Source organism: Pogoniulus pusillus, chromosome 37 (genome assembly GCF_015220805.1).
Source record: "Pogoniulus pusillus isolate bPogPus1 chromosome 37, bPogPus1.pri, whole genome shotgun sequence".
Taxonomy (NCBI): Eukaryota; Metazoa; Chordata; class Aves; order Piciformes; family Lybiidae; genus Pogoniulus; species Pogoniulus pusillus.
Genome location: NC_087300.1, coordinates 2,481,183 through 2,493,117, shown reverse-complemented (window position 1 = coordinate 2,493,117; position 11,935 = coordinate 2,481,183). Strand labels below are relative to the sequence as shown.

General features: G+C 56.9%; 1 protein-coding gene across 1 annotated transcript; it reads left to right on the top strand.

Moving 5' to 3' along the window:
- The first annotated feature begins 498 nt into the window (after positions 1–498).
- On the top strand, positions 499–11,935 carry TMEM39B (transmembrane protein 39B). Its single transcript, XM_064172392.1, has 9 exons — positions 499–588; positions 2,794–3,002; positions 4,283–4,502; positions 4,792–4,875; positions 5,469–5,623; positions 7,300–7,636; positions 9,664–9,851; positions 10,635–10,755; positions 11,634–11,935. Exons 2-9 carry the CDS (start codon positions 2,875–2,877, stop codon positions 11,868–11,870), a joined length of 1,470 nt encoding a protein of 489 aa, XP_064028462.1. The 5' UTR covers positions 499–588; positions 2,794–2,874; the 3' UTR covers positions 11,871–11,935.

Here is an 11,935-nt window from a genome sequence, read left to right as displayed (position 1 = left end):
AGCCCAGGCAGGGCTGTGCTCAGCATTGTGTGAGGCTCCACCTGCACACCAGCATCCAACACCCACCCCCGGGCTGAGGAAATCAATGGGAAACACCACGAGGGGTTGGTGAAAAGTGATCGAGGTAAATCAGAGCGTTAAAAGAACTCGCAGAGGAAACTGGCAGGCTCTGCCCGAGCTGGCATCTACCGAGGAGCCCTCACCAGCTGTTGGGAGCGATTTGTCATTCCCTGCAATAAAGTCCTGACGATGAATTTTTGATGCTTTCCTAAGGTGTGAGGCTTTTGTCTCGGTTCTCATCCTCCTGCCCAGCTGCCGCTGATGGGAGGATGGCGTTTGGAGGGGCTCTGCCCCACGGCGGGGGGTCGGTGGAGCAGAGGGAGCCGCGGAAGGCTCCGGCCACGCTGGGAGATGCTCCGAGAGCTCCGGCGCTCGGGAGGGGGCGTGGCGAGGGGCGTGGCGAGGGGCGTGGCCTGGCTTCGCGCGTTTCCCGCCGGAGGAGGTTTGTCCTCTGCCGGCCGCCATCGCGCCGCTGGCCCCGCCCGCCATATTGTGCCCGGCGCAGGCTTGAGCGGCGGCCGGCGATGGGTGAGGGGCGAGCGGGGCGGCGGGACGGAGCCGGGCGCCGGGCAGGGGGAACGGACGGGCGAGGGGTGGAGGAGGCGAGCCGGGAGCTGGGGCAGAGGCCGAGCGGCGGGCGGGGCGATGGGGAGCCCGTAGCTGGCTCCGCCCCGTCGCCGCCGCGGCCGCCGTGAGGGGGGCGGCAACCGGGCCGCGGCCTGCCCCGGGCCCCCAGGGCTCCCCGCAGCCGCCTCGGAGCCCGCGGTGCTCCCTGCGCTCCTCTGGAGCCCCCAGAGCCCCCGCCGCAGTCTCTTGTACGCCGGTGGGGTCTCCAGAGCCCCCGGTGCTCTCCTGTGGCTCGTCCCGCGAACTTCCAGCCCCCTCCCCCGGCACTACTGTGGCTCCCCCTGCTCTGCCGCAGCTCCGGCCTGCGCTCCAGGGTGCTTATGGGCTGCTCGGCACCCTCTTATGGCCCTGCTCTGTGCCTGTAGAGCCCTCAGAGCCCTCACTGCGCCCCCGGGGTCCCTGTGGCCTCCGGGGCCCCTCTGAAGTCCCCACTGGTGCCCCCAGTTTCCCCTTACCCCTGCCTGCACCGCTGGAGGGTTTGTGCCTCCTGCCTGCACCTCTGCAGGCTTCCATAGCCCCTGTCCTGTGCTCCCGCAGTCACCTCTCTTCCTTCAGAGTCCCCATCGGATGCCCAAAGCTCCTGCAGCTCTCAGAGTTCACTCCTATAGCTCCCGACTGTGCCCTCCCAACTCTCGTCCCAAGCCAAACATTTTCATCCTGCTTTTGTTTCCCTCTCAGACTCTGCCCAGCGCCTCACACCCACTTCCCTCCATCTCCTCGCAGTGTCCTGCCCATCAGGTCTTGTGTTGTGGAGGGGTCTTCCTGCACAGCCCCTCCTGTCCACCACTCCTCATCCCCAGGGCACATACTTTGCTTTCTGACCTTTATTCTGTGCCCCCTGCTCAGTGCTGCAGCCACCTCTGTGCCCCACCGGCCCACCTGTTCCCATGGCAGGGGAGATGGAACTTCAGGGTCCTTTCCAACCCTTCTATGATGACACTTCCAGGGCAGTGTTTGCTTTCCTTGGGTCTAACCCCTCTTGTGCCCTGCCCCTCGCTATCCAGGACAGTTTGCTGGAGACCCCTGGAGTTGAGTGTAAGCTTTAAACTCCTCTGAGAGCAATCTCCAAGCCTTCAGCAAGTTCTGTGCTTCTGTGATCACACTTCCAGGGTATTATTTGCTTTTTGGGGGTCTAACCCCTCTTGTGCCCTGCTCCTCACTCTCCAGGACAGTTTGCTGGAGACCTCTGGAGTTGAGTGTAAGCTTTAAACTCCTCTCAGAGCAATCTCCAAGCCTTCAGCAAGTTTTTTTAATCCAGGTGCTAACTGCTGAGTGATGCAAGCTGCAAATTGGCAATCAGAAAAGAAGTGTTAGGCAGTTGCTGGGGCCTAACCTGAGCTCAGATCTCACTTCTAGTAAAGGGATTTTTATTCCCCCTCTCCCCCTGCTTTTCCCCAAGGTGTGTTGGTTCCCTTCAGCTTCAACAGGAGCCAGAGAAGGCTTTTAAAACGCTGGGGTTTGTATTTTGGGTTAACACTGTGGCAAGCAAGCACTAGAAAAGCAGGCTGGGGGCTGACCTCTCCCTTCAGCTCTGCACCCTGCAAACCACAACAACAAATGCCCTAAAAAAAAAATCAGTTTGGGTTTTTTTTCCCATCTTAAAGGAGTAAAAAAGCCACTTGGGAGTGCTTTGCAGTGCCCCTTTCAAAGAGCTGTGACTCTCTGATCCCACCACAGAACCAAGCAGAAGGGGACCTGGGTAATACCCCCCCATTTAGTGGGTCCTTTGGGGGAGATTGTTTAGCTTCTCTGTGTGCTGCTCTGCCTCTCGAACAGGGATCACGGCACAGTGATGCAGATTAAATGTCCTCGGAGAGTGCCTTGGCTTGGGAGAGAGGCACTGAAAGCTTCTCCCTCCTCTGGTGGCAGCCTGCGGGCGCCCAGCTCAGGCTCTTGCTGAGTTCACAGCACCTTTACAAGCTGCTGCACGTCCTGGCAGAGTCAGGAGCTACCTGGGGGCCACATCGGTAGCTTGTGGCAACCGCAGGAGATGCAGAAAGGAGGCTGAGCCGAGCTGCGTGGTGCTGCTCCGTGCTGGCAGCCGGCAGCGAGTGCCCCACGCCTGCCGCGGGGCGCAGCTGAGCTCTCCTTGTCTTTCCCTAACAGTTTTAAGACCTGAAGAGACAATCGGGCAGTGAAGAGCGGAGAAGCCCCCTGGAAGAGCATCCCTCTGCACCCTCCGTTGTTATGGCAGGGGGCAGGAGGGGCCCAAACCGCACCTCCTACTGCCGCAACCCGCTCTGCGAGCCAGGCGCCGCGGGCGGCTCCGGCCACGCCAGCAGCTCCTCGGTCACCGGAGTGCGCTCCCGCACCAGGTATGGCCGCGCCCGGCGGCGCTTCAGCTCCTCAGCTGCTCCTGGGGAGGAGGTCAGCATGGAGTTGTTCAGCCTAGAAAAGAGAAGGCTCCAGGAGGGACCTCAGAGCTGCCTGCCTGCCCCTGAAGGGTTCCTCCAGGAAGGCTGCAGAGGGACTTTGCGTGAGGGTGTCTAGAGACAGGCCAAGGGGGGATGGTTTGGAGCTGAGGGAGAGCAGAGTTAGAGTGGAGCTGTGGAAGAAGTTCTTCAGTCTTGAAGCTGTCCAAGGGAGAGGAATCTACTGCTTCCCATGGGAGATGATTCCAGTCTCTGGCTGTCCTGAGTGGAAGAACTGTCAGGGGAAAAATTGTCTCCTGCTGTCCAAGGGGAACCTCCCCAGCAGTACCTTGTCCCTGTCAGCCCTTCCCTTTTCCATGTGTGTCCAGGGCCAGTTTACTGGTGGAGCTGAGAGGCTGTCAGTCCTGTCAGCTTGGGAATGTGGGGATTTCAGAGCCAACAGCTTAGGTTCTCCCATTTTTTTCCCTCACACAAGACTGTCAACCTTCTGTTGATCCACTTGAACCCACCTGAGGCTGGAATCCTTTCTGCAGTCACACTCCCAAGACTCTTTTCTTTGGGGGCCCTTTTTTGGTTTGCTTGTTTGTTTCCTCTTGGGATTTCCAAGAGGAGTTTGTGCTCTTTGAAACCCACACCCAGATTCCTTTGGCTGTGGTTATTTTAGAGGTGGCAGATCAGGAGAGCTCTCATCTCTGGTGTCCATTAATTACCTCCCTTTGATGAGCAGGGCTGCTCTCTGGGGTGCTGTGTGCGGTGTGCATGCTCACACAGGAACGTGCACCTCTGACTGAACTTGTTTTTCCTCCAGAGCAGCTGAAGAGAAGTGAAAGAATGAGAATAGGGCTTGTGCTTAATTGCTCTGTTCGTGTTCAAGCACTCTTAGCAATGCAAAGAGCAGCTCAGAGCTTGCAGCTAATTAAGAGAGCCATTGGTTGGCCCCCGGATAGCAGAACGGCCTTGGAAGCTGTCTCAGCACAAGGGATTCGGTAGCAAATGAGCTGGGGCTGGAGGTGGCCTTGTTCCAAATATTCCCTTCTCTGGGTAAATTCCTGCTCACACCTGCCTGGAGCAGTCCTGAGCATCTCCAGGGTGCTGGCACTTCTGTTTTGGGGCAGCCATTGAGGAGTCAAAAGTAGACTTGCAGGGTTGGAGGCCGTGTGCTGGAGGACAGCACCGTGCCCGATGCAGGGAAGTGACTGTTGGCCTTTGCTTTTACTGCCCAGGAGTGGATCAGGTACAGGCCTTTCCAGCCCACCTCTGGCAACTCAGACAGTGGTTCCCCTCCGGCACTGCAAGATCCCAGAGCTGCCTGTGGAGAGGAGTGTGCTGTTTGAACTCCAGCTCTTCTTCTGTCACCTCGTGGCTCTCTTCGTCCACTACATCAACATCTACAAAACAGTCTGGTGGTACCCACCCTCCCATCCGCCTTCACACACCTCCCTGGTAAGCACCAGAGGGCAGCTGCTGTCTGCTGTTGCTCACAGCCTGGCTCTTGGACCCTTAGATGTTGTCTCTAGATGTTTGGTGCAAACACCAAGTGGCTTTGCAGCCCTGCAGGGTTGCTGGTGTCGCTCTTTGTTGGAAGCTTTGCTGCACCGCCTCTCCCTTTGGCATTCTCCTTCTGAGCTTGGAAGAAAAGATCCAAGCAGGAGTTCACTTGAGAGGGTCTCTGTTGAGTGGAGGTTTCTGCTGCCCGATGGCAAATGGGATCACTTTGTTTTTGTCACCACAGAACTTTCATCTTATTGACTTCAACGTGCTGACGGTGACAACGATCGTCCTGGCCCGCCGGCTGATCGGTGCTATTGTGAAGGAGGTAAAGTCCCCAGGCAGAGCAGCTCAGGAGGTTCTTTCCTCTCGGGTGAAATGTAAAGCTCTTTGTCCCTGTGGCATTTCCAAACTCCTGCCCTTTGTTAAAGAGTTTTGTCTTGTGTCCAAGGCAGAGAACAGCAGTGAGTGCCAAAAAGCATTGCTCGTGGCTCTCTCTGCCCTTCTGGGGTTGTTTCTGAGTTGCTGTCTCAGCTGGACAGGGCTCATCCTGCTTTCCTCCTCCTGAACAGCAGCATTTGGCTCCTCTCCTTTGGATTGCTGCCCTGAGGAACCAGTGGAGTCTGCTTTCTGCTGAGTGCAGGAGCTCTCTCTGGTGAGGGAGGTCCAGGGGAGTGGGTTGGTCACACCCATAACCACCAGACCTTACCGAGAAACCCTGAGAGCTTTCCTCATTCCACATCTGGGAGTGGGGCCCTGGGGCTGCAGAGTCCTGAGTCTTCCCCTCACTGGTGGCAGCCAAGCAGAGCCTTTTGCTGACTCTTCCTTCGTGCCTGTGCAGATTGAGTGCTGCTCAATCACCATTTGCTCCCTGCAGGGACCAGCCTGTGCCCTGCTCAGCTCTTTCTCCTCTCCCCACAGGCCTCACAGAGTGGCAAAGTCTCCCTGGCACGCTCCATTTTCCTGGTGGTCACTCGGTTTGCTGTGCTCACTGGCACAGGCTGGAGCTTGTGTCGCTCCATCATCCACCTCTTCAGAACCTACTCCTTCCTCAACCTCCTCTTCCTCTGCTACCCGTAAGTATCCCATGAGGACAGGCTGAGGGAGCTGGGGTTGCTCAGCCTGGACAGGAGAAGGCTCCAGGGAGACCTTAGAGCTGCATTTCAGTATCTGAAGAGGACCTACAGAAAGGCTGGGAAGGGACTGTTTAGAAGGGCCTGTGGGGATAGGATGAGAGGCAATGGTTTGAAACTGGAGCAGGGAAGATTTAGGTTGGACACCAGGAGGAAGTTCTGCACAGTCAGGGTGGTGAAACTCTGGAACAGGTTGCCCAGGGCTGTGGTTGAGGCCCCATCCCTGCAGACATTCCAGATCAGTCTTGATCTGGCCCTGGGCAGCCTGCTCTAGCTGGAGGTGTCCCTGCTGGCTGCAGAGGGGTTGGACAAGATTCCCCCTGAGGATCCCTTCCAACCTGATACAATCTGTGAACCTCCTCTGCCACTTGGGTGTGATTTGCAGTGTTGCTTCTGTGGGTGTCACACAGTTGAAATGAAGCCTGAAAGTGATTAAGCACTCAGTGACCTGGTAACAGAACTGCAGCCACCTGCTAACCTTTTCTCCTCTTGCTGTGGCTCATTTCTTCATGGTGCCAGGGCAGAACTTTAGCCACAGCTCAGCTTTAGTGTCAGCACTAACCATTTAATTGCTCTGAGAAGGGTTGTTTAAAGAACCCTGTCCTCTGTTTGCCTGAGTTCTAGGGTGCCTCTGCCAGCTGGAGTGCCTCAAACAGCTTCCCTGCTTCATGCTGACTAACAGAAGTCAGTTCTGTCTCCAGTGAAGTGGGAGCAGCTCCCTTCTCTCTGGTAGATGCAGGAGGAAACATCTCATTATCCATGAGGAATCCCATTTCTTCCAAGGAATGAGTGATAGGACAAGAGGAAATGGCCCCAGGTTGCCTCGGGGGAGGTTTAGGTTGGACACTTGGAACAATTTCTTCCCCAGAAGGATTGTTAAGCCCTGGCCCAGGCTGCCCAGGGCAGTGGTGGAGTCCCCATCCTTGGAGGCATTGAAAAGCTGTGGACATGAGGTGCTGAGGGTCATGGTTTAGTGGTGACCTGGCAGTGCTGGGGTAAGGGCTGGGGACTCCATGAGCTGAAAGATCTCTTCCAACCAAAACAAATCCATAATTCTGTGGCAAAGATCTGAGGCTTTGGTGTTTGTGTTTGAGACCAGAGGGAGGAGTCCACACAGACCCAGACCCTAGGTGCTGCTGAGGAGAAGACTGAGAGGGGATCTAATAAATGATTATAACTATCTCAGGGCTGGGGGTCAGGAGGGGGGGACAGGCTCTGCTCACTGCTCTCTGGGGTAGGACAAGGAGCAATGGATGGAAGCTGCAGCACAGGAGGTTCCAGCTCAGCACAAGGGGGAACTTCTCACCTGGAAGGGTCCCAGAGCCCTGGCACAGGCTGCCCAGAGAGACTGTGGAGTCTCCTTGTGTGGAGCCTTTCCAGGCCTGTCTGGATGTGTTCCTGTGTGCCCTGAGCTCGATTGTGTGGTGCTGCTCTGGCAGGGGGGTTGGACTGGATGATCTCTTTGTGTCCCTCCTCTGCTCCTATGACTCTGGAGTTCACACAGCCCCTAGAGGCTGTGAGGGGAGGGCTGTGGTGCCGGTGGGGATGCAGCAGCAGCAGCAGCAGCAGCCCAGGCACTCCAGAGGCAGTGACAACCCTTCTGCTCTCCCCTGCCCCAGCTTTGGGATGTACATTCCCTTCCTCCAGCTCAACTGCGACCTCCGGAAGGCAGGGCTGTTCTCCCAGGTGGCCAGCATCGGGCCCAGAGAGGCCAGCGAGGTCAGTGCCAGGGGCAGAGACTACCTGAGCGTGCTGAAGGAGACCTGGAAGCAGCACACGCGGCAGATGTACGGCATGGAGGCCATGCCCACCCACGCCTGCTGCCTCTCCCCCGACCTCATCCGCAGCGAGGTGGAGTACCTGAAAATGGACTTTAACTGGAGGATGAAGGAGGTGCTGGTCAGCTCCATGCTCAGTGCCTACTACGTGGCCTTTGTGCCAGTCTGGTTCGTGAAGGTGAGGCTGAGCCAGCCCTGCTTCTGCAGGCCCTGCCCCTGCGGGTGTGGGGCTGGCTGGAGGAGGGTGGTGAAGAGGTGGCAAATGGCTTGTGGAGAAGATCTGGGTCTTGCTTCTCAGCTGGAGCATGGGAGAGCACTGCCTTCAGTTTTGGGCTGCCCAGTTGCAGAAGGACAGGGATCTGCTGGGGAGGGCTGTGAGGATGATGAGGGGACTGGAGCACTGCCTGAGGAGGAGAGGCTGAGGGCCCTGGGGCTGCTTAGTCTGGAGAGGAGAAGACTGAGAGGGGATTGAATCAATGTCTGTAACTATCTGAGGGCTGGGGGTCAGGAGAGAGGGACAGGCTCTGCTCACTGCTGCCTGGGACAGAACAAGCAGCAATGGATGGAAGCTGCAGCATAGGAGGTTCCAGCTCAGCACCAGGGGCAACTTCTTGTCTGGAAGGGTCCCAGAGCCCTGGCACAGGCTGCCCAGAGAGGCTGTGGAGTCTCCTTCTGTGGAGCCTTTCCAGGCCTGTGTGGATGTGTTCCTGTGTGGCCTGTTTGTGTGGTCCTGCTCTGGCCTGATTGTGTGGTCCTCTGGCAGGGGGATTGGACTGGATGAGCTCTTTGTGTCCCTTCCAACCCCTGACATCTGTGAGCCTGTGAGAGGTAAGTAAGGGGACTGTGTGCACAGGCAGCTGGATCAAACCTGGTCACAGAGGCCTTGTGCAGAGTGAGAAGCAAAAGCATCAGAGTTTAACTTTTGCTTAAACTCCAGACAGCAGAGGACAACCTTGTCCTGGTAGAGGACATTCTGTCTGTCATCAGACTGTGAGTCCATCCCTCTCCTGCCACTCCATGAGGCTAGAAGGACTCCAGGCTGAGCAGTCCTTCTCACACTGACCTTCTGTGAGGACAGAGCTCCAGGAGAGGGGGAGTGGCTTTGAGAAGGGAGGCAGTGTGGAGGAGAAGGTTGTGCCTTAGTAGGATTCTTTCCTGGTTTAAGCTTCTGATGCCTTGTAGAATGAGAGAAAGGCCTTGGAGTGAGTCTGTCAGAGCTCAGGGATGAGCCCAAGTCCTCCCCTGAGGAGCTGATGCCATCAGCTGAGCTAGGGGAGCATCAAGAGCTACCTCACTGTTTCTGGTGCTGGATGGTGCTTTGCTGTGGCATGTTCAGGAGCTGTACCTTATGTGGCTGCTGCTTTTTCAAGAGGGGTGAGCAGCTACATGGGGAGGCCTCGTTTCCCCTGCCTGAGTGCTTTGTGTTTTGATGGCTTGGTTAGGTGAAGTTAGCCAAACACTGAGCAGACAGATTGCTCTGTCCTCACCAGCATCAGGGATCAGTGCTGGGCACAGTCCTGTCAATGTATTTACTGATGATCTGGACCAGGGGATTGAGTCCAGCAGCAGTAAGTTTGCAGATGACACCAAGCTAGGAGCAGCTGTGGAGCTGTTGGAGGGTAGCAGAGCCCTGCAGAGGGACCTGGCCAGGCTGCATGGGTGAGCAGAGGCCAAGAGGATGAGACTGAACAAGGCCAAGGGCAGGTTCTGCACTTTGGCCACAACAACCCCAAGCAGCACTACAGGCTGGGGCCAGAGTGGCTGAGAGCAGCCAGGCAGAGAGGGACCTGGGGGTGCTGGGAGAGAGGAGCTGAAGAGGAGGCAGCAGTGCCCAGGTGGGCAGCAGAGCCAATGGCATCCTGAGCTGGCTCAGGAGCAGTGTGGGCAGCAGGACAAGGGAGGTTCTTGTGCCCCTGTGCTCAGCACTGCTCAGGCCACACCTGCAGTGCTGTGTCCAGTTCTGGGCTCCTCCATTGCAGATGTTGAGGTGCTGGAAGGTGTTTGGAGCAGGGCAGCAAGGCTGGGGAGGGGCCTGGAGCAGAGCCCTGTGAGGAGAGGCTGAGGGAGCTGGGGGTGTGCAGCCTGCAGCAGAGGAGGCTGAGGGCAGAGCTCATTGCTGTCTGCAGCTGCCTGCAGGGAGGTTGGAGGTCTCTCCCAGCCTGCTTGACTCTGTGATCTGTGAGAAGTTCTTTCTTGTCCCCACAGAACACTCAGTACTACGACAAGCGCTGGTCCTGTGAGCTCTTCCTCCTGGTCTCCATCAGCACCTCAGTGATCCTGATGCAGTACCTGCTCCCTGCACGCTACTGTGACCTGCTGCACAAAGCTGCAGCACACTTGGGCTGCTGGCAGAAGGTGGACCCAGCCCTCTGCTCCAACGTGCTGCAGCATCAGTAAGGGCCTTGCTCCTGGGGCTATGGCTGGAGTTCTCTCCTGGCTGGTGTAAGCAGAGGTGGGATGGGGAGTTTGGTGTGCCAGCCATCTCTCCTTCTTGCTTAAGAAAACAGCCCCTTCTTCCCCAAAAGGGTTGGAATAGGCTGCCCAGGGCAGTGCTGGAGTTCCTCATCCCTGGAGGGGTTTCAAAGCTGTGGAGATGTGGTGCTGAGGGCCACGGTTTAGTGGTGACCTGGCAGTGCTGGGTTGGTGGTTGGACACAGTAATCTTAAAAGGGCCTTCCACTGACTCACTGGAAAAGTCCTTCAAGATCATCAAGTCCAACCACTCTCTAACTCTACCAGGGCCACTACTACACCATACCCTCGAGCAGCCCTATCTGGGTGGCTTTGGAACACCTCCAGAGGTAGAAATCCAACCACTTCCTGGGCAGCCTGTGCCAGGCTTCGAGATCCCTTTTGGTACAGAAGTTCTCCCTCCCAAGCTCCCACGATTCTAAGAGAAAGACAAACGAAAGCAGAGCTGTTGGCCAGCACATCTGACAGCTTCCAGGCCCTACCTGCAGCCAGCAGCTCTTGGTTCTTGGCTGTACAGCTGCTGCTGGCCACAGGGCAACTGCCATTTGTCACCCTCCCCTCGAGGGACCAAACTCTGCACTCGCGAATCACAGCAGCTGACTGCTGCAGGGGCAGCTGGGACGTTGTCCTAGCTGGTGGTGGGAGGTCAGCAGCTCCCTCCTCAGCCCTGGAGGGGTAGAAATGAGCTCTGCTTGTTTGCCACAGGTGGACAGAGGAGTGCATGTGGCCGCAGGGGGTGCTGGTGAAGCACAGCAAGAACGTCTACAAAGCCGTGGGGCACTACAACGTGGCTGTGCCCTCCGACGTCTCCCACTTCCGCTTCCACGTAAGAGCACTTCTGCCTCCTGAGCACCTCAGCAGGGTCACAGTCCCCTTGTCCCCAGCACCTCAAGGCTGCCTGAGCTGGCTCTGAGTGGGAGAAGTTCCCCCAGGCTGTGCCAGAGTGTGCAGTGAGCAGGGTGTGGGGCAGTTCAGCCTGTGTCTCCCGTCGGTGCCTTTGCAGCCCAGGGCTCTGTACAGAAGCATTCCCAGGTAGATACTGTGTCTCCAGAGGGAATCCCAGAGGAATCCTCACAGGCCTCTGCTCACACATCCTGTCCAAGGCACATTTGTAAGGGGCTGACCTCACTCACTGCCTCACTCTGGTGCATCAGGAGTTGTGTGGCCAGCGGGAACAGGGCAGGGATTATCTTTCAGCACTGCTGGGGCCACACATTGAGTCCTGGGTTCAGTTTGGGGCCCTTTAATCCAAGAAGGATATGGAGAAGCTGGTGGAGGGTCTGGAGAACAGGGCCGGGGAGAAGCAGGTGAGCGAGGTGGAGGTGTTCAGGTTGGAGAAGAGGAAGCTGAGGGGAGAAACCTTCTGGCTCTGTACAGCTCTCTGAAAGGAGGCTGGAGCCAGGTGGGGATTGGGCTCTTCTCCCTAGGAACAAGTGATAGGATGAGAGGAAATGGCCTCAGGCCAGACCTGGGGAGGTTTAGATTGGACATCAGAAGAAACTTCTTCACTAAAAGGGTTCTCAACGAGTGGCACAGGGAGGTGGTTGAATCCCCATCCCTGAAGGTGTTTCAAAGAGGCAGAGCTGTGGTGCTGAGGGCTGTGATTTAGCACCAACCTTGACAAGAGTTAGAGAAGGGTTGGACCTGGGTGAGCTTAAAGACCTTTGCCAACCTAAACCACTCCGATTCCCATCTCTCCTCCAGTTCTTTTTCAGCAAACCACTACGAATCCTCAACATCCTGATCCTGCTGGAGGGAGCTGTCATCTTCTACCAGCTTTACTCCCTGATTTCTTCAGAGAAGTGGCACCAGACCATCTCCCTGGCTCTGATCCTCTTCAGCAATTACTACGCCTTCTTCAAGCTGCTGCGGGACCGTCTGGTGCTGGGCAAAGCCTACTCCTACTCTGCCAGCAGAGACTCAGAGCAGAAGCTGAATTAAAACAGTTGCACTGATCCTGAGGCTTATTACAGAACAAACAGAACAAAAAAACCCTCAGAGCTTTG

What these genes read in the sequence shown, in the direction of transcription:
- TMEM39B (XM_064172392.1), top strand. Translation starts at nt 2,875, where the DNA reads ATGGCAGGGGGCAGGAGGGGCCCAAACCGCACCTCCTACTGCCGCAAC. An exon ending in GGAGTGCGCTCCCGCACCAG is followed by an intron (nt 3,003 to 4,282) that starts GTATGGCCGCGC and finishes TTTACTGCCCAG; the next exon opens with GAGTGGATCAGGTACAGGCC. An exon ending in CGCCTTCACACACCTCCCTG is followed by an intron (nt 4,503 to 4,791) that starts GTAAGCACCAGA and finishes TTGTCACCACAG; the next exon opens with AACTTTCATCTTATTGACTT.